The 21355-nt window shown below is 48.7% G+C and overlaps 1 protein-coding gene and 1 pseudogene across 1 annotated transcript; both read right to left on the bottom strand.

Annotated features, from left to right (window-relative positions):
* Positions 1-482: 482 nt before the first annotated feature.
* Positions 483-18843, bottom strand: LOC127341119 (LEAF RUST 10 DISEASE-RESISTANCE LOCUS RECEPTOR-LIKE PROTEIN KINASE-like 2.5). The gene is made up of 4 exons (XM_051366895.2): positions 18517-18843; positions 2021-2056; positions 787-1852; positions 483-699 (listed from the first exon to the last, which is right to left on the bottom strand). The coding sequence occupies exons 1-4, from the start codon at positions 18809-18811 to the stop codon at positions 585-587; spliced, it is 1512 nt and encodes a 503-aa protein (XP_051222855.2). The 5' UTR covers positions 18812-18843; the 3' UTR covers positions 483-584.
* LOC139838373 (LEAF RUST 10 DISEASE-RESISTANCE LOCUS RECEPTOR-LIKE PROTEIN KINASE-like 1.2) lies at positions 2048-7931 on the bottom strand (annotated as a pseudogene).
* Positions 18844-21355: the final 2512 nt, after the last annotated feature.

Raw genomic sequence — 21355 nt, forward strand, 5'->3', positions numbered from 1 at the left:
TAGTGATTGCTTCCCACGGTGCAGCACAAACTCTCGTCAGATATGGCGGAGGTCGGCGACGCGTGCGTGCGGCTGTGGGCGCCCATGAGGGAAAGAGTTGGTGATGTTATCTTTGACGGCCAAGTAAGTTTATGCCTTTAGATTCCACGGTTATTTTGCCTCTGTTTTGTCCACTAGAATTTCTATATGCAAATATATTTTAGATGGATATACACTTTGTGCATCCAGATTCTGAAATTGTAGAGTCTTGAGCCTGAATCGCCTCCCGGTGTCCACAGGGAATTTCTACTATCCTTCAAGGCCTTGGTAGTAATGGTAGCTGCCTGCCTCTGGCATTAGCAACAATGCCTTCTACCGGTAGGAACTTGGAACACAAAACTGACTGGCACCCAAGCTATTCCTTTTCCTGTAGGTGACATATGGACGCTAGGATGTGGTTGATTCTACGGAGGTCATGCATACATTGAATATGTTCTACGATACAATGCCGAATTTTGTTGTGCTTGTTATATCTGAAAGTACTGTAGTACATGCCACCTTAGCGAGTTGCAAATCATTGTATGCATTTTTGGATTCACAAGGGATTACGAGCTCGAAGAGTTTTTAATCGCTGTTGGATTTTTCGAATCCACAAGGCTTATCTCCTCAGATCTGGTACAAGTTGCACTTTGTACATCCATGTTGTGAGCTGAACTTTCACTGGGATGAGAGATCATATGTCAGATTATTGCAAAATAATAATTTTGTGGAAAAATAAGGGATAGAAATGTGGGAGAAATGTCTTACAGTAGTTCACAGAAGCTCTGCTTCGGCGGCATTTCCAGATCATCTAAGCTTCTATCAAACATTTCAAGAACTTTTGTGATAGTGGGGCGATACACAGGTATTACTTGTATGCACCACAAGCCAATTAGGATCATTTTTCTCGCGGTTTCCTCAATTTTGCCTGTGATTTCACATGCTTGTAGTCCATCATCTTGTGCAAAGTGGTCGTAAATCCAATCTGGAAAATACTTTTCGCTGGATTTTTCAACAATTGATTTTACGTTTCTTCTCCCTCCAACCATTTCCAGCAGCATCATTCCATAACTATAAACATCTGACTTTGTTGAAACCACTCCAAAGGTTCGGTAGTGAACTTCCGGAGCGATGAATCCAATTGTTCCTCTAGCACCAGTCATTGAAAGCTTGCTGTCCTTTGTATGACACAGTTTAGCTAGACCAAAATCAGCAATCTTTGGGCTAAAATCCTTGTCAAGAAGGATATTTTGAGGCTTGATATCGAAATGAACAATCCGTATATTACAGCTATGGTGCAAGTATTCTAGGCCACGAGCAATCCCAATTGCTATCACATAGAGCCTCTCCCATCCTAAAATTTCTTTAGGGTTCTCTGAGTAAATGTACTTATCCAAGGAACCGTTGGGCATGTACTCGTATATAAGAGCTCGTTTTGATCCCTCCAAACAAAATCCATGTAAGCTAACAACATTAACATGAGAGGTCCTGCCGATGCTCATTACCTCATTCACAAACTCGTCCCCATTTCCTATGCAGTCATGCAAGAATTTCACAGCAACCTGACGACCGTCATGCAGTCTTCCTTTGAAAACCACACCATAACCACCTCTTCCAAGCTGATCACTTCGAGAAGATGTTATCTTCATTACCACTGAGTACATGTATCTTTTTGGAGCTAGGGATCCATAAGTTACTAGCATAGCCTCGTAATTCCTTTCAGTGCTGCTGCTACTCTTTTTGCAAAGGGAAAGCCGCAGTCTTTTGCCCTTTCTATGCCATATCAGCACATAAATCAATGGAAAGAGCATGCCTGCACATCCTGATATGAAACCTATGATGGAAGCACATGTTATTTCCTTTAAATGAGAATTTATAATATGATTATTTAGATCTCTAGACCATCAATATTTTAAATTTCTCTGTAAATCATGGTTGAGGTACTATTGTCATTTAATGATTTAAATGATAACATGTGAAAGGATTGAAAGTTCTAGCATACCTAGTAGTATTTTCATTGTGACAGTCCTCGTGTTACCTGGAATATGACATAATATTGAGTTTACAAAATCAATACTGTTAAATAATACTATATTGTTTATATTTTTCAAGAAAAAATTAACACGCACCTGTTAGGATCTTCAATAGCACTTTGCTGAAGAAATATATAAAAAGGTATATTGCAATAATGTGAAGAGCACAGACAACTTACCTAGACAGCATATCTGACCTTGTTTAAATACTCGATTGATATAATAATACATCTTTTTACAGTAAAAAAGGTTCCAAGTTATATGCCCACACAATTGTCGAAAAACTGCTCTTCTAGTGTTGACCGGGCTGTGTATGAAGATCTTTATCATGAGCGCATTCTGAGTTCTGAAAATACTGTCATTGCTGAGCGCAGTTGTAGAGGAAAAACGGCTCTTGGTTTTGGGGCTAATGGTGAACTTGATAGCTCATGCGGTTGAAGAAATCCTTTCGGTGGGATAATTGGCATGTCTAGGATCTGGCACTTCCAGGAGTTCTTAAATGGTAGCGACACTCGGGCTGGTGAATGCTTGGAGTCAGAAAGGGTGTTTGATTCTGAGTTCCCCACAAACCATAGGCTTACAGGACGACATTGTCCTGTTTATGTCGCGAGTGCTGAGGCTAGCTGCTATCTGCTAGGACTAGAGATACCTGGCCATGGGCAGCCCGGCCCGGCCAAGCCCAACCCGACCATGTCTTAGGGCTGGGCCTGGGCCTGATTTTTTGGCCCGATGCTTCGGCCGGGCCTGGGCCGTGATTTTGTGCGATTTATTGAAGTGGCCTGGCCCGAGGCTCGATGGGTTTTCTCTGTGATGGGCCGGGCTTGGGCCAATTTTTCGGCCCGATGGCCAGGCCGGGCCGGGCCAAGATTTTTTGCATCGGGCTTTGGTCAGCCCGGCCCGAGGCCCGGTCTGGCCCGAGAAATGCACATGTATGCTAGAGAGCGAGCAGTTGCATGGCAACTATTGGAATTTCGAAGTGTGCAAACTGGAGTACTGTTTTATGTGGAGTACTCTCATGCACATATGTTGCCAGTTTCAAAGGACATAATTTGTTTTTTCCTTTAAATTTTGGTTTGGGCCGACGAGGAAAAATATCACACTTCTAGCTAGTCCATTTCAAACCTTTGGGTTTAATTATCATATACTACTAGATGTACAATAGTCTCCTACTTAAATGATGTCATGATTGAAGGGAGCACCGAGAGATGAACTGATACCCGGCGGAAGCACTGCTCGTTTGGGGTTTATTAGACTAACTTAAGTTTTCAACTTGCAGCAAATTGTCTAATTTGAGTTATACAGGTATGCGAATTTGGAGGCTTACCAGTGCACATTGACCTGTTCTGCCTACTACCGGGACAGAGGCAAGCGAACGCAGCAGACTCGTTGCTGTACCGGCACTGCCCGCCGCTCGAGCTGCAGGCGGAGCAGTCCCCGACGGCTGTGCCTGACCACTCCATCAGGAAGCCAGCCTTCAGCATGGCGGTAGTCCGCCACTGTCGCATTCGCCGCCTCCGACCTGAGCACTGGCAGGTATGCATATGTTCAGCTCCCTACAGGGATCACCGGTGGCGTGTCCCGGTCGTAGCTCCCACCAAGATATGCAGATATGGGCCTGCTGCATCCCGCGGTGGCATTCACGAACTAGGGCCCGCGTGGTTCGGTCCCGTTGCAGTTGTAGAGGAAGCACAGGGTGCGGTTGGTGCCGCTGATACGGAACGGGTTGAGAGCCTGGCTGGAGGACATGTTGAAGTCGGTGCGACATATGCTGTCTTCGCTGGTTGCGATCCTGGTGTGGGAGGCCACGAAGGTGCTGGTGGCGTAGTTGATGTGGAGGACGTGGACGGTAAAGCCTCATATGGAGGCCGACGTGGTGTTGGTGCCGTTGCCGGCGCACCAGAGCTCGTACGCCAGATGGCCACAGGACGGCTCAGGCGGGTTTTGGCTCGGCGCGCTGAGCCAGAATGGGTAATTCACAGTGAGGTTCCCGCATGCTGCTGGCTCACAATCGGCGTGTGTTGTTGGGTGATGGAGGAGGAACGGCAAGATGAGTAGCAGTGAGGTCGGGATTGGACACATGCCAAGAATCTTCTTGATATGAGAAGGCGGAGATGTAATCTCAAGGATGGCTAGAGAGGTTTAGGACGAAGCCAAGTGAGGGGAAATGATATACACGATGGTAGGTTTCTGGCGACTTTGACTAGCCTGTCAACACCTTTACTTAATTTTCCACATCCCAATTCAGTTAGGAGTAGTATTTTGCTTTACAGTTTTCTACGAATAGTTTTACATGTTGTGGTCGTCAGCAACTAGCAAGGAGCAATGAACTTGTAACCTGCTCCGGGACAAATGAGGTCGATGGGGTGGCCAGGTGGAGATGGTCAGCCTTTTTCTCCGTGCACTCCTGGTCTAATGGATGACATATTCGTAGTAAGAAATGATTTAGATAGCAGCAACAGCAAAGCTGGTTGGGGGCATCGAAATTGCCGGTGATGAGTTGCGTGGACAGTGTATGCAAAGTCAGCAAAGGCAAAATGAATGATTGAGGTGGGGGACGGAGCCCCAAGGAATTGACTGGTTCAGCAATGATGTTCTCTCAAACAAAATAAACAGTTCAGCGGTCAGTATTCCTTTACATGTTAAGTTTTTACAGAAATTCAAACCATGTGTAGCTGTCATTAGTCTTATTTGAGCTACGACCATTGAAAATTGGTTCAATTCAATGCAAAGAGAAGGGGATGAGGAAGAGAGAAAGAAAATGGATGGATTTTTAAGAACATACTATTGAATATACTCTTCTTAATCAATAATTAAGCGTTTGATGAAATGAAACATTTCGGCGAGTGAGCTTGTCAAAGCCACCGCGGTTCGTCCTAGCTAGTAACTTGATTGAAATATGATTTCCTCGCCGTGGCCATCAAGGAGGGGAAGCCCCTGGTACATGGAGACGTCTGCGCCCTGGCTAAGGCTTGTGACCTGCCGATGGGCAGCCTGAGTCTCAGCTCGACTCCGACGTCGCCGGCTGGGTATCCATGATTGTTTCATCCTCCTGCTCGTGCGGCGTCTGGCCCCTCCGTCGCCGCGACGTTCACTTCGGGTCCTTTCCTTCAGTTTGGCTGTGGAGAGTTTGTTCTGCTCTTCAGTATCTGCTGTCAATCTTGTTGGGCCGCTTGTGGAGCCTCATAGCCTTGAGGCCCTTTTTAGCTTTCCTTGTCTTTCATTTGGGCTGTGTTGCCCTGGACAATTCGTGTATCACCTGCAACTGCACTCTGTTCCCTCGCTTCTGTATGCGAACCTACATTATTTAGTGGTCTTCTGTATGTGTTTTCTAGGCTTGCTCCCCTGTTGTTTATTCTTCCGTTGTCATGTTAATTAAGCTTCTCTTTGAATGTTGGAACTTCCGCGGCCTTGGAGGACGTCAAAAACGGGATGATGTTAAAACCGCCGTCGATTGCAACACCCCTTCTGTCCTTTGCTTTCAAGAAACCAAGCTTGCTGACATATCCTCCTTTCTAGCCTCCTCCTTCCTTCCTCCGACCCTCCGGTCTTTCGTTTTCAAACCCTCTATTGGGGCCTCTGGCGGTATCATTACTGCTTGGGACGATCGCTTACTGGAGCTCACTCATCACTCCATTGACGAGTTCTCTATTTCTACCACCTTTTCTCATCGTTCTGACGATCTCGTTTTCACCTTAGTCAACGTCTATGGGCCTTGCATCCATACGCTTAAGCCAAGCTTCCTCTCCTCCTTAGAGCAGATTTTTCCATCTATCTCTGGGCTTGTTGCTTTTTTAGGGGATTTTAACCTTATGCACTCCCCCAGAGACAAATCTAATAGGAATTTCAATGCTGCGGAGGCTACCACTTTCAATGATTTTATCAACAATCTGGGGCTTCTGGAGATCCCCCTCTTAGACCGCCAGTTTACTTGGTCTAACCAGCAAACCCCCCCATCTTAGCCCGTCTTGACCGCTTTTTTGTCAACCCTGAGTGGAGCTTGGCCTTCCCGGATTCCACCCTCACCTCCTCGGCCCGCCCCACGTCCGACCACGTTCCCCTTCACTTAGAGGCTTCTTCCAAGGCCCCTCGAAGCACAATTTTCAGGATGGAGAACTCCTGGCTGTCCCACTCCTCCTTTCCTCCCCTCGTAACCTGCAACTGGAACAGTGTTGGCCCGACCCATTCCCGCCTTCCCCATGTGGGCAAACTCTGTCTCAGGCTCAAGAGAGTTCGGGCCGCTGTTCGAGCTTGGGCTCGGGAACGGAAGATGCCATCCGTTTATCTTCTGAACTGCCGGTCGGTCATCTCCTTTCTAGATAAACTAGAAGAACACCGCACTCTTTCCTCCCTTGAATCCGCTCTCCGATCCTTGGCCAAGACTCATCTGAGCCAAAAGAATTTTGACAGGGCTACCTATTGGAGACAACGCGCTAAAATTGCACCCTTGGCGATGAGAACTCTCGCTATTTCCATCTTTGTGCTTCGGGCCATCTTCAGAAAAACCAAATCAAAAATCTGGTAGCCGATGATGGTAACATCACCTTCTCTTACCCTGCGAAAGCCTCCATTCTTCACGGGTTCTTTAAATCCCTTCTTGGAACCCCCTCCCTGCTAGCGACGATCTCAACCTCTCCTCCTTAGTCCAATCCACCTCGCTTACCCCATCCCAAGTTGCCTCCCTTACTCGCCCTTTCACCCTCGATGAGATCAAAGATGCCCTCTTCTCCATGAAGGACTATTCTAGCCCTGGGCCGGATGGTTTTGGTCCCTCCTTCTACAAGAAAAACTGGGACCTAGTCAAAAATGATTTGATGGATGCGCTTTCTGACTTTCACTCTCTCTCCCCTGACTTGCGGCCCATCAACAAGTCCCATATTGTTTTGCTGCCTAAAAAGCGGGAGCAAATAAGCCCGAAAACTTTCGCCCCATATCCCTCCAAAACTGCTGCCTCAAGGTGCACTCTAAATGCCTCACCATGCGCCTTCGGGGGCTCATCACTTCCCTTGTCCACCCTGACCAAACTGGCTTCATCCCTGGACGCTCCATTGCGGAAAATTTTGTCTATGCCGCTGATATTGTCCAACCTTGCCATAAGCGACCTGCCCCCGCGGCAGTTTTCAAACTTGACTTACGCAAGGCTTTTGACTCCATCAGTTGGGAGGCGCTCGACCGCATTATGAGGGCCAAAGGCCTCCCGGACCTTTGGTGCTCCTGGATCCGGTTGCTAAACCACTCTAGCCAGACTGCGGTTCTCCTCAACGGCATTCTCGGTAGATGGATCCAGTGCCATCGCGGCCTTCGTCAAGGTGACCCCCTTTCCCCCTTCCTGTTTGACATTGTGGCAGATGTGCTACAACAGATGCTCCTTCAGGCCTCCCGGGATGGCCTCCTCCTTCACCCTCTTGTGGATGACCTCACCTGTCCCGTCCTCCAGTACGCTGACGATACCCTTATCATTATCCGAGCGGTCCTGGAGCACGTTGGCAATCTTAAGAAAGTCCTTGATGACTTCTCTGCTGCCATGGGCCTTACAATTAACTTCCATAAGAGTACCTTTGTTCCCATCAAAATTGATCCTTCCACTGCAACCAGTATGGCCTCTGACTTTGGCTGTGAGGTTTCCACTTTCCCCCAAACCTACCTTGGCCTCACCCTCTCCCCCTACAAGCTGCGCTTCCGAGACTTTGCCCCCATTATGACAAAAAGTGACATGCGTCTTTCTGGTAGGCGAGGGCGATGTCTCCCTATTGGCGGATGCCTAATTCTTGTCAACTCGGTCCTCACCTCCATGCTCTCCCATGCAATGAGTGCGGGCCTCCTCCCCGTCGGAGTCATTGAAGCCATTAACAAGCGGCGCCGCGCTTTCCTCTGGACCGAGGAAGAATCCTGCAACGACGGCCAATGTAAAGTGGCATGGGAGGATGTCTGCGGTCCAAAAAAACGGGCGGGGGCTGGGGGTCATCTCCCGGACTTCACAAAACTCGGCTCGCCTTGCTAAATTTCTAACGAAAATCCACTCCGACTCCTTTTCCCCTTGGGTATCTGGTTCTGCCGGATGTACGGATGGAATGGCTCCCGAGACTTGGGAGACCGCCATCACCTTGACACTCCCATCTGGAAAGATGTACCTGCACACGGGGTGAGACAAGTTCGCCCGCGACCTCGCGCTTGAGCCCGGCTGCCAGCTCACCTTCCTCTACGAGGGGGGCGGCGAGATGATCGTCAAGCTGTTTGATGACACATGCCGTAGGCACTACCACACCGGTGAGTCCAGCTCAGACACCGATATTAAAACTATTAGAGTGTTCTTTCTTTGCAGCGAATATAGCCACGAGCCAATTGAAGCCAATTGAAACAGGGCATCATAGCTAGTTGGATTTTCCAGTTTAGTTGATTGAGTGTGCCCGAGAGTGTTCTTTCTTGGCGGCGAACATACGAAACCAATTAGTTAGGTTTCCTAATTTTCCAACGTTGTGTAAACCATGTTTCAAACTATGTATTAGTTTGTGTAAATCATGTTCCAAATTATGTATTAGTTTGTGTAAAACCATGTTTCCAATTATGTATTAGTTTGTGTAAAACCATGGTCTCAATATGTATTAGTTTGTCCATGTTTGGAACTATGTTCCAAAAAAAAGTTCACTCTTGAATGCATGTTTGGAACCAGGTTTATAAATGGAGAAGAGAAAAAAAAAAGTAGAAAAAATGCGTTGGGCCGCTGGATGCACCTCATGTGTAAACGGACGGAGATGCACACCCCTTTCTTGTACCCGCACCTCATCGGCCTTATCCCCTAAGTTAGTGGGATCGCATGAATGATACTTTTTTCGACGGAACCTCGGGAAAACCACTCACACCTGACTAGAACCTAGGGAACATCGTGCCTGGGTCGCCCCGGGCGATGCATGCTTCTTGCACAGTCACAGGTATGACTTCATGTTCTCTTGCACATCTTCCTCGGGGCCTTTCTTTGGGATCGAATCATTTGTCAGCTCACCGAAAGACTCTGCCAACCTGTATTCAGCTGGCAATAGGGATGCTGCAATGCTTGTTCTTAACATCCAAACGTCCACTACGCCTCCCGGCACAAGTGGAGTCCCCTTCGATCTGCACAAGAATCGGTGCGTCGAGCAAGGAAAGCGGCGATGTGCAATTGAAACTTCTTAAGTAACCATCCAACAAGGAAGAAGATGACATGCCAATCGGCACCCAGCTGCCACCCAACAATGCGTCGACCTCGGAAACCTCCAAGCTCTTAGGGCCATCTATTGTCCCCTTGCCTTGCTCCTCCACATCTTGAGGCACCTTTTTGGGAAGGATAAATTCCAAATTAGGAGGATCATCCGTAGTCTGCACCATCGCAGCACAGATCTCGGATGAGCAGATAGCCACATCAACACACTTGAATCCTTACCACCGGCCGCAACTGGAGAATCAGCTTCATCATGCTCGGCCGATTTCGAGGAATTTGTGAGAGCAAGGCTTCCACCCAAAGCTTTCATGAGCTCCCAGAGGGTTGAGACTTGATCAGTCCACCCCTACACAGTGGCGATCAAGTCGCGAAGAGGCTGGAACACCTCCAATCGAGGGGCGAACATAGCCTGCAACTCAGCGCTTACCGCCTCCGCTTGGGCTGCGAGGAGAGACTGCAACAGCCACACCTCAGCAGCAGGTTTGCCCGGAACAGCCACAAAGTCGCTTGTACGAGTAACCACAAATGCCCAGGAGCGAGGTGGTCTCGAACGCGAGCCACTGCATGGGATAGCAGCATGGCCAGCCGGCGTGTTGCTCGCACAACAAGGAGGCATTGGTGCAGAGCGGCCATGGCCATCAGGACGGCGCGCCTTGCAGTCCCTTTCAAGGTGCCTGGAGAGTCAGCAACCATGGCACCAGACAGAACCATGACATTCTGCAACGAAATGGTCCGCCGCCAAGCAACGGAAGCAAAGGCCAAAGGTCCTCCGCTTGAAAGCAGGCGCCTTCCCCGGCCTCGAGCGTGGTCGTCCCCCAATCTCATCCCAAACCTGCTCTGTAGGCCCCAAGGGAGAGCCGGTGACGAGCGTCGGCGTGAAATTGGGGGGGGGGGGGGGGGACTGGGCCGGGGAGGGAAGGCGGTAGGAGGACCTCAGAGCACCCAACGGAGGGAGAGGCGGGAGATTCATCGTCTCCGGCGAGGGCAGCAGGCGGGGTTGGATCCAGATCGGGGTAGGGAGCGGTGGGACGGGGGGACGGGGGTACCCCTTTGCATGATACTAATAGAATAATATCATTGCCAAAGGGAGAACCAACCTGAGGTTGGGTGGTTAGGAGGGTGGTTGTACCCCCAGCCCACCAGAGTTCAAATCCCAGATTTGACATCTGTGTGTCTCATTAAGGCGGAATATTCATTCAGTGGGAGGCGACGTTCCCGTCGACAGCGAGGCGCCAGTGGTGACTTCGTCAATTTCAAGATCCCCGTCGGCTCAGTCTTTCGGAGGTGCTCATAGGGGTAGGGTGTGCGTGTGTGCGTTCATGGGGGTGAGTGTATGCGCATGTATGTGAGCGTCTGCGTTGTACCGTGTTTCTAAAAAAAAATATCATTGCCAAAGGCACTGCGGCTCGCCGCAGCATCGTCGCTCCTCTCATCATAAAGCCGCCCAGCGCGAACAAACACCTCGTTCTCGTTCCCACACCTCAATCTCGTCTCCTCCAAAGCTCCGTCCCGACGTGCCACCGCAGCCGCCGCCCCCGTGCAGTTGTATAGGGTAAGTTCCAGGTTGGCGGGGCTGATCCGGATCGGGGAATTCGATCTGGCAGAGGTGTTCCAGCTCGGGAGCATGCTGCAGATGTTGGAGGCCTGCACTAACCTTAGCTTGTCCCTGTCAATCGCATGAAGACTGCGTTCCTCGTAGGTGATGTTGAGGATCGTAAAGCCGAAAGGTCCAGCACTGAGTAGGGATGGAGTGTTGTTGTTGCAGAAGACCTTGAAGCTCGGGCCACCGCATGGTGTTCCCGTCTTGGAGTCGACGATCCAGAACGGGTGGGAGATGGGGAGGTTGCCGCACCTCGTGGCCGAGCTCGAGCAGCCTTGCGGTGGCTGGTCCTGAGCCCCTGCTAGCATCATCAGTGGCAACCACCATAACCAGACGAACACCAAGATCCGGCAGCCTGGCGCCATTGAAAAAATAGAATTTGGAATGTCTGTGCTAACCAACAGAGAGGGTGATCATGGGCTGCTTTGGCGGCAGTGATGTGGTGACCCGTACAAGAGCGGGCACTCATTCTGGCTGGAGAATGATATATGAGGACAGAAGACTATGGCTGGATCGTTTGACTGGAAAATCGGGGCAAGTGACCACTGTCCACAAATTCGATTCCCGGGTTATCACTTGGACGTGTAAGAGCCATGGCTTGCGAATCTTCGTGGGCGGACCCGTTGACGTGCAAGCCGACGAGTCCATGTGACCATGACCTTGCCCTGATGCGAATTTTCCTGGGCAGACCCGTTGCCCTAATGTGTGTGTGTGGCTGTTAGAACCCATGAAACACATGGAGCGGTATGCTTGATAAGTACTACCTCAGGTCAGTTTTATTAATGGAAATCGGCTACTAATCAATAAATGGCCATCTTCCCAGTCCGCCTCAATTTTATCGGACCGGAGGGAGTACCTCCAATCAGCAAAAAAGAATAACCTGTGAAAAAAGATATTGATTTCTAACCCGTGAATAACCCGTGGTTTTGTGATAAAAAAAACCTTTGGCTATTGCTTTTTGGAACTCAAACCCCATAAGTTGTTGTTTTGTGATATTTACTTGCATCGTCTGACATTGGTCATCGTAAACAGACATTCATGACCCTAGTTCTGATGAGAATAAAATCGGAGCTCTTCTCAAATCAGTTCATCTTCTTTTTTTTTTTGCCTCTCAATGTCGACCATGTGTTCTGCTCCGACTTGTTCCGCCAAGTGTCAACCTCCATGACAACGTCAGACAAAACCTGGCACAGCGCGCTCGACAGCATCGGCAGACGACACACGCGTCTGGCCATGCCAAGCACCACCGCTCTACGGCAGCATGGGCGACGATGATCCGACAAGCTGGCGTGTGTGCGTGCAAAGCACGTGATGTCGTCTTGCATGTATAAGCGATTGCCCTAAATTTTCCTGGGTAGACCCTGTTATCTGATTTTATTTTGATTGCTCGAATGCAGGTTCGACCAAAAAAAAAAGAAATCAATTATAGGTCTGTGTAGCTCCCATAGCCAGTATAAGAGATTGCAACACTGTGAGGGAGCTCTCCGTTGCACGCGCTGTCGTTGGAGAGCTCTATATAGAACGCTCTCTCCCTGGCCTCTCTCTGTCCCCCGTGTGCCCCAGGAAGCCTCTCCGGTGATCTGCGCGGATTCGGGGTGATCAAGGGGTCCTCCTGGAGTACCGCCCACCCTTGGTCTGCGTAGGATCTGCTGAGGCTGACGATGATGGGCCCAATGGCGGTGAACGGTGATGGCGAGACGGTGGGGGCGGCTTCCCCTGTGGAGGCTGGTGATCCCTCGAGGAGCGGGGCCTCTGCTCCTCCAACAATGGCGGCGGCGACCGGATCTGAAGACCATGTCTCAGATATGATGGGGCGCCGGCGTCTGACTCCTGCGGAGGCTGAAGCTGTTGTGCTTGATGATGGCATTGATGAGATCGCTGTCCACTCTAAGTGGGCGCTCATCGGAAAAGTGCTCCCCCTCGACCCTTCATATCAGCACAATCTCTTCGGCTCTGCGGCCCGCGTGGGGTAATCCACGAGGATTACTGATGAATCCTGCTGGAGCGAACGTTTTTGTGGCGGAATTCCGTACTAAGGCGGACATGGACCGCGTGCTGGATGGCCCTCCTTGGGTTGTAGGTAAGCGTGCTGTTCTTCTGCAGGGTTTTGACGTCGATCTGAAGCCACGAGACATGATTTTTAATAAGTTGCGGCTGTGGGTCAGAATCAGTAACCTCCCCTTTGGCTATATGCATAAGAAGTGGGGGGAAACAATTGCTAGATCGTTCTGTAGCAAGGGCTTTGTCCCAGAAGTGGACGCTGATGCAGATGGGAGATGCTGGGGCAATTTCATGCGTGTCCGGATTGAGGTAGACATCGACAAACCGTTACGGCGAGGAGTAACTGTCTTCTCTCAACGTCGCAATGCGACGGAGTGGTTCGACCTCCAGTATGAGGACCTACCACAATATTGCTTCTCCTGTGGTATCCTTGGTCACTCCTCCACGGAATGCAAAGACCTAGGGGATAGAGATACTGAGGGGAAACATCCTTATTCTGCTGACAGACTGTGTGCTTATGATGAGAAGAAGAAGAACAAGAATCAAGGGGCTAAGTCGTTAAGCGGATCTGTTTTTGCGGGGCAAGGCCGATCTGCCACTCGGATGCGAGAGAGATCTAGCCAGTCACGCAACACAAGCGGAGCAGCGAGTAAGCAGCAACAACCTGAAGATTTTGCTGAGGTGTCATCACCCTCCAAGAGCAAGAAACCTCGAGCTCGCGCAGCACATACAAGGAATGATAAGAGTCAAGGAAAAGGTAAAGACCAAACACATGAAGGGAAGGTGCTCACGGGGCAGAAGCGGAAACAGCAAGCTTATCGTCCGAAAGCCCCCCTCTTGCTGACGACCGAGGTGGTAGACCCGCTGGCTGTTGTGGTCCATCAACCTGGAGCTGCTCCTATGGCTGGTGAGGAGCACACCAATGACAACGTGAGCAATGATTCCAATAAAAAGAGGAAGAGTGATAACAATGGATCGGCGGATCAGGCGGGAGCTGTTGAGCAGCCCCGCCGCACGCAATGAGGATCCTATGCTGGAACTGTCGCGGACTCGGGTCGGACGCGACAGTTGGCGAGCTTCGCTGTTGCGAGCTCATCGACCTTCCCTCCTTTTTCTGTCTGAGACAAAAATGAGGGATTCCAGAGTACGAAGCTTCATGTGGTCCTTGGGGTACTCTGGTTGCTATGCAGTTAGTAGTGTTGGCCTTAGCGGTGGCTTGGCCCTTTTTTGGTTGTCGTCCATTTCCGTTTCTATCAAACCATGTAACGCACAGTGCATTGATGTTCATATTACACCGGAAAATGGAATAAAATGGCGTGCAACCTTTGTCTATGGAGAACCTCGCCGTGAATTTCGTTCTGAATTCTGGGATTTTCTCCGTTTTATGCGAGCACAGTGGGATGGACCATGGTTATGTTGTGGCGATTTTAATGAGATTCTTTCTCAGGATGAGCATGTTGGGCCTCGTGATAGATCTGAAGCTCAGATTAGTGCCTTCCAGGACTGCTTGCAAGACTGTGAACTCATGGACCTGGGGTTTGAGGGTCCGAAGTTTACGTGGAGTAACCGACAAGGATGTGATACTAATGTAAAAGTTCGCCTTGGTCGGGCTGTCGCAAATGGTGGTTTTTCACACATGTTCGAGGACCGCGCAGTGGAAAATCTTATTACTACCTCATCAGACCATTATGCAATTCTCATCTCACTTTTGGGAAGCTCTAGAATTACCATGCAGCGACCTGTTCAGCAGGGGTTTCGTTTTGAAGCCATGTGGCTGCGAGCCCCGGACTACCGTGAGGTCCTTGAGAAGGCATGGAATGATGGGGGTGAGGGTTCTAGGTCCCTGCAGAATACGTGGTCGAACCTAAATCGGGTGGCCAGGTCGTTAAGGGATTGGAGCCGAGCCACGTTTGGATCGGTTCGGAAGAAAATTAGGCAGCTGGAAGGAAGACTCCGGGATGTACGTGAGCAACAGCTGTCTGAAGAAAGTGTGAGGAAGGAGAAGGAGCTACAAGACGAGCTGTGTGAGCTGTTTGAATGAGAAGAAATTATGGCACGGCAGCGATCTCGAGTTGAGTGGCTCCGAGAAGGTGTTCGTAATACCTCCTTCTTCCATGCTAGGGTATCAAGGAGACAGAAAGCTAATAAAATTGCTTCTCTTCGTTGGGCTGATGGGTCTAAATGTGAAGTGCAAATTGAGATAAAAGGTATGGTTCAGAATTTCTATGAGAACCTCTTTACGTCTGAAACCTGTACTTCAGTGGATGCAGTTCTAGATGCTATTCCCTCCAAAGTATCCTCAAATATGAATGAAGATTTGTGCAAGCGATATACTCATGAGGAGATTGGAGCTGCTCTTTTCCAAATGGGGCCTACTAAGGCACCGGGGCCAGATGGTTTCCCAGCGCTTTTTTACCAAACCCATTGGGAATTTTTTAAAGAGGAGATTTGTACTGCTGTCAGGGCGTTTCTTTCAGGTGGGGAGGTGCCGGAGGGCTTCTGTGATTCTGTCATCGTCCTCATACCGAAAGTGGCTAAACCGAAAGATCTAAAGAATTTTCGTCCTATCAGCTTATGTAATGTGATTTACAAGATCGCCTCTAAAGTACTGGCAAACAGGTTGAAAGTAATACTGCCTATGATCATTTCTGAACAACAAAGCGCATTTGTGCCCGGCAGGCTTATTACAGACAATGCCCTGATTGCCTTTGAATGCTTACACATCATCAGACAACAAGATAGCAAGTGGCATTTCTTTGCTTTAAAGATTGACATGATGAAGGCATATGATCGGGTTGAATGGGACTATCTTCATGGGTGCCTGAGTAAGCTTGGTTTCGCCCCTTCCTGGATACAATCGGTGATGCGATGTGTTACTTGAGTTCGTTATGCAGTTCGTGTCAACGGTGAACTAACCGAGCCGGTGGTGCCATCCAGGGGCATTCGACAAGGGGACCCCATCAGCCCTTATTTATTTCCCTTATGCACAGAAGGTCTGTCGTGTTTACCGCAACAAAAGGAGGACCGTGGTGAGCTCTATGGAATCAAAAATGGTAGACTTGGACCTCCTATCTCACATTTACTGTTTGCGAACGACGGCATTTTCTTTGCTCGGAGTGATAATAGGAGTGTTGAGGCCCTCAAGAGGACACTGAAGACTTACTGTGATGGCTCTGGACAGAAGATTAATTTGGACAAGTCATCGGTTTTCTTTGGTAATCATTGTAATGATGTGATCAAGGGTAGAGTGAAGGAGATGTTGGACGTGCAAAGTGAGATCCTCAGTGATTTTTACCTCGGCATGCCTACCTCTGTTGGGTGTTCTCCCACGGCCACCTTCAACTTCCTCTATGAGATGATCTGGAAAAGGATAAATGGGGTAACGGATCGGCCTATGTCTAGAGCTGGCAAAGAAACCTTCTTAAAGGCCGTAATCCAAGCTATACCCACGTTTGTCATGAGTTGCTTCCAAATTCCCGTTTCAACATGTGATAAGATGAAATCCGCCATTGCCAATCAATGGTGGGGAGTGGAAGATGGAAAGAAGAAGCTACATTGGAGATCTTGGAATTGGTTGTCTACACCAAAAGGCCTCGGTGGCATGGGCTTTCGGGATATGGTGCTATTCAATCAAGCTATGCTTGGTCGTCAGGGATGGAGGCTGCTCACAGAACCAACATCCTTATGTGCCAGGGTGCTTAAAGGAAGGTATTTCCCTGATACCGACTTCTGGCATGCTCCAAAACCAAGATCGTCGTCCTACACTTGGAGAAGTATCCTGTTTGGCAGAGAAATTCTTCTCAGAGGTGTTCAATGGGGTATTGGCGATGGACGTTCAGTGAGATTCACGTCTGATCATTGGATTCCTGAACGACCACCTTATATGCTAAAACCCCTCAAACCTATCCCTAATGAAGCTACTGTGCGTTGCTTGATTGATGATCAAAATGGTGACTGGATACCAGAGACGGTGTATGCCTTCTTTGACAAGGAGACTGCAGACCTGATCATGCAAGTTCAGATTAGCAGACACGGGGGTGATGATTTTGTGCGCTGGCCGCACACGAAGAATGGCATCTATTCGGTTCGGTCGGCATACAATATGGCCAGAGCTGATAAATTCTTTGTTGCCCGTAGCAAACGTGGTGGTGGTACATCATCCGCGGCTGCAACCGAGGAGAGACAATGGAAGATGCTTTGGAAAATTAACGTGCTGGAGACTTGCTCATGACTGTCTACCGACGGGTGTTCAGCTTCGTCGAAGGCAGGTTCCGGCGGATGACACTTGTGTCTTCTGTGGGCGGGAGGAGGATGTAGCGCATGCTCATCTTCATTGCAAGTTTGCAAAAGAGGTATGGCGGTTGGTTAAATTGTCCTTCGGCATTCGTCTGGCATTCGTCTTGCTCGCCATGAGTGTCAGTCCCCAAAATTATGGCTGTTTGATTTTCTGGCGAGTGCTACGGACTTGGAGGCGACTACCCTGGCTGTTGGGTGTTGGCATATCTGGGACGCCAGAAATGATGCAAGGAATGATCAAGCTGAACCCCACCCGCAGAGCCTGAGTGCGAAGATTATTGCATATATTCAGATGATTGTGCATCACTGTTTTAAGCCTAAACCAGGCACAAGACGTGAGTCCAAACAACCTCGACGATGGACTCCGCCGCCGCCTGGTGAGGTGCTGATGAACGTGGATGCTGCCCTTTTTCCCGATCACCAATGTATGGCAATGGGGGCAGTTCTACGCGACAGCAATGGTTCTTGCATTGTTGCTGCTAGCGAGCCGATGGCTGGCCTCACTTCCCCTGAGCTGGCAGAAGCCTTAGCGCTTCGGCGTGCGATGGAGATTGCCAGAGAAAGGGGTCATGACAAGATTATCTTCGCCTCCGACTGTTTATCTCTAATCCAGCGGATCTCTTCGGCACGCCCGGATCGGTCTCCGGTTGGATCAGTGGTGTTGGACATCAAAGAACTTGCAATGGGGTTTTTCTTCCGTTGCTTTTCGTCATGTTAATCTCCCTTAATGAAGCGGCACATGTTTTGGCTAGGACTTGCGATGTCAATAGCAAAGGTTTTATCTCTAGTTTAGCTCCGGATTGTATCCGGAAGACTCTTTGTATTGATGTTATGTGATCAATAAAGTGTCGTTTTCATTTCAAAAAAAAAAAGATGAGGGGTGAGAGGGAAGAAACTAGAGTCACGCGGACTAACCACTGGTCGTTGCTGCACTCGCCCACGATCAGAGTGTCATTTGTGCTTCAGAAAGTTGACAAGTCTGCGACTGTGGCAGGTTTGGCTACCAATGAAGTGTGATGCGATGTTCATGTGACCGCAGCATCGTGGAGAAGATTTTACCTTTTTTAAAATCAGTTTTCCTTTAAATGTTAAATTGTTACAGAAATCCAAATCATATATAGCCGTCATCAGTCCTATTTTGAGCTATGACAGTGAAAATTAGTTCACTTGAAAGCAAAAAGATGGGGATGAGGAAGAGAATGAAAGTGAAAATGGCTGATTCAAAAATAATGTATTGACTATGTTCTTCTTAATCAATAATAATAAAGCGTTTGATGGAAAGCAACATTTTAGCGAGTGAGCTTGCCAAAGGCACCTCGGCTTGTCCTAGCTTGCAACTTGATTGAAAGATGATTTGATGGGGTGAGCGAACTTACTTGCAAGAGGAGGGGCATCATCCCATGTCAGGAGGAAGCCGTCCCGGATGAGCTTCTCGTAGTCGCTCGCGTTTGCCACGCGGGACGACGAGCCCAACACCGGCATGACGGAAGCGTCACATCCCTCTAGCGCGTAGCTGCCGTAGTCGCTCGTCTCATTGTAACGCCCTCCTGCTCCGACAAGAATATCGCTCTGATTCCCGCACCTAAGCCCTGTTTCCACCAGCTCTCTGTCTGCCCTACGTGCCGCGGCCGCCTCCGTCGTGCAGTTGTACAGGATCAGGTTCTGGTTCATGTTGCTGATTCGAAACCGGTGGCCGAGTTTGGTGGAGGTGTTCCAGGTCCGGGGGAACGATTTGCATCTGTTGGAGCCGTTCAGTAAATTCAGCTTGTCCAGATCAATCGCACGCAGGCTACGGTAGGCATAGTTCATCTGGATGATCGCGAAACCCAAGATTTCAGTACCCCGTAGGACTGGAGTGTTGTTGTTGTAGCAAACAAGCCCAAATTCCTGTGGACCGCATGATCTTCCCGTCTTCAAGTCGACGAGCCAGAATGGGTCAGCGATGGTGAAGTTGCCGCGAGAACTGAGTTCTAGCTCAGTGGCAAGGCAAGCGAGTGCGCAGCCAGCCCACCCGGGTTCGATTGCTCCATGCGCGGTAATTTCGCTGCAGGAGCGAATAAACCGGGAAAGTCTCATCCTACCTAACAACGTATAGCCAAGGGAGGGATCATTCCCCCGTTGGTCAACGTTTTATGGTGAAGTTGCCGCACCTCGTCGCCGAGCCGGAACAGCCTTCTGCTTGTTGATTAGCCACCACGCCAGCGAGCATTAGCGGTGGCCACCAGGCCCAGAAGAACCAGTAGCTTGGAGCCATGGCAGCACACAATTTTTGCTAGTGAGCGGGGTGCAGGGATCTGGCGGCCTGGGGAGATAGAGCAGAGAATACTCTGCTAGTTAGCTTGGCACAGCTGCGTTGCCTTCACCACACGTCCTGGGAGACGGTCTTCACACGGTGGCCAAACAGTGGACAATTCTCCACCAAATAGTTCAATGGTATTCAGAAAAAAAATTCAAGAGAATGACATAATGTATAGTTTGGCAGAAGTGCAGAACCCAGTGGACCGGTCTCTGTAGCCGCACCACGACAAGTAATGTTGTTCATCTTAGCCACGCCGACATGTTAATTCGATGTTTTCTTTTTCTGTGGTCAAGGAGAGCTTTAGTGATTACTGAATATTTTTTTGTGCAGTCTGCAACTCTATGCTTGTAGCCTCGAGACTCCCTGGGTACATTGTTGTTTTCTATACAACTGGCCTGATGGCCTCTAGCCGGTTGCTACTAAACCCTATAACATAGGCCAGGTGGAGAACAAAACACACAGCTCGCATGGAGGGATCGATGGTAGGGAAAAAACGATTCACATCCGATGCCCACCGCACGTCGACTGAGCGCTACTCATGCCATTTTAAAAAGAGAATCGCTAATTATCAGATTGTTGAGAACAGTCAAGTTCACTACCTCACAGTATTCCTTTACATGTTAAATATTTACAAAAATTCAAACCATGTGTTGCCTTCATTAGTCTTAGAGTAAATTCCAGTTTTTACCCCTTAGTTTAATATTTTTGACATTAATTACCCCATTTAACAATTTCTTATCCGTATTACCCCATTTAGCGAAACTATTGCCAATTTTTACTCTCCCAAAAAATTTACACGGGATTTTTCATGTGAGTGCATCACAGTTTTTCTCCAGTTTCTTCCTGCATTCGAAGAAAACGTTGAACCTAAAGTTTTGCCTATAACTACAACCTTGTATGTGGCATGGCCTTCCGGTGTACGTATATAATCATGTGTATGTGTATGTGATTGATGAGCCAGCAACTTAGTATGTGTTGTTACTATTAGCATAACGCTGCGCTTCAACATTTAGAAAGAAATTTACTTGGTCTAGTGTCCTTGCTTGCCTCTGAAACCGCTAGTCGTCACATCGATTTGTCCCCTACCAGCATTTGATTGCTACATTAAAATAGTGTGTATGTACACACTATGACTATAAAAAAGTAGAACGAGGTACGATGATCAGACCGAATTGGGAGTGGAAACATCCACCGCCTGCCACGTGTACCTGACAAACGACTTAGCAAATAACTCTCAGATTTTTAAAAGGGGTAAAAGCTGGCAAAACTTCTGCTAAATGGGGTAATGCAGATGAATAATTGTTAAATTGGGTAATTACTGCCAGAAATATGAAATTTGGGGGTAAAAATCGGAATTTACTCTTAGTCTTATTTGAGGTATTATCGTTGAAAATTGGTTCACTTAAAAACCTACTATTGAATATGCTCTTCTCAACCAATAATTAAGTGTTTGATGAAAAGAAAAACATTTCAACGAGTGAGCTTCCCACACGCACCGCGGCTCGTCCTAGCTAGCAACTTGATTGTAAGATGATTTGGCTGGGTGAGCGAACTTACGTGCAAGAGGAGAGCCATCCCATGTCAGGAGGAAGCCATCGCTGATGAGCCGCTCATAGTTCCTTGCGTTCGCCTCACCGTTGGCACCCAGCACGGGCACAACGCAAGTGTCGCAACCCTCCACAGCGTACCCGCCGTAGTCACTTGTTTCATTGTAACTTTGATTAAACACTTAGTAGATATGTTCAAATTTCTGACAAATCTTCAACATGCTTTTATGGACGGGGAAGAACTAACTAGGCAGAGCCTTTTGTTGCTCGTTCTGCACGTCTAATCACCTAAGAGCATGTATAATGGTGATATCTTAGCAGTACCACGTAGGATAAACGCTGATGTGGAGGAAAGAGAAAGATGAAAAA

Source organism: Lolium perenne, chromosome 3 (genome assembly GCF_019359855.2).
Source record: "Lolium perenne isolate Kyuss_39 chromosome 3, Kyuss_2.0, whole genome shotgun sequence".
Lineage (NCBI taxonomy): Eukaryota > Viridiplantae > Streptophyta > Magnoliopsida > Poales > Poaceae > Lolium > Lolium perenne.

What these genes read in the sequence shown, in the direction of transcription:
- LOC127341119 (XM_051366895.2), bottom strand. Translation starts at nt 18,811, where the DNA reads ATGAACCAGAACCTGATCCTGTACAACTGCACGACGGAGGCGGCCGCG. An exon ending in CACAATGAAAATACTACTAG is followed by an intron (nt 1,853 to 2,020) that starts GTATGCTAGAAC and finishes CTTCCATCATAG; the next exon opens with GTTTCATATCAGGATGTGCA. An exon ending in CAGAGCTTCTGTGAACTACT is followed by an intron (nt 700 to 786) that starts GTAAGACATTTC and finishes CTCTCATCCCAG; the next exon opens with TGAAAGTTCAGCTCACAACA.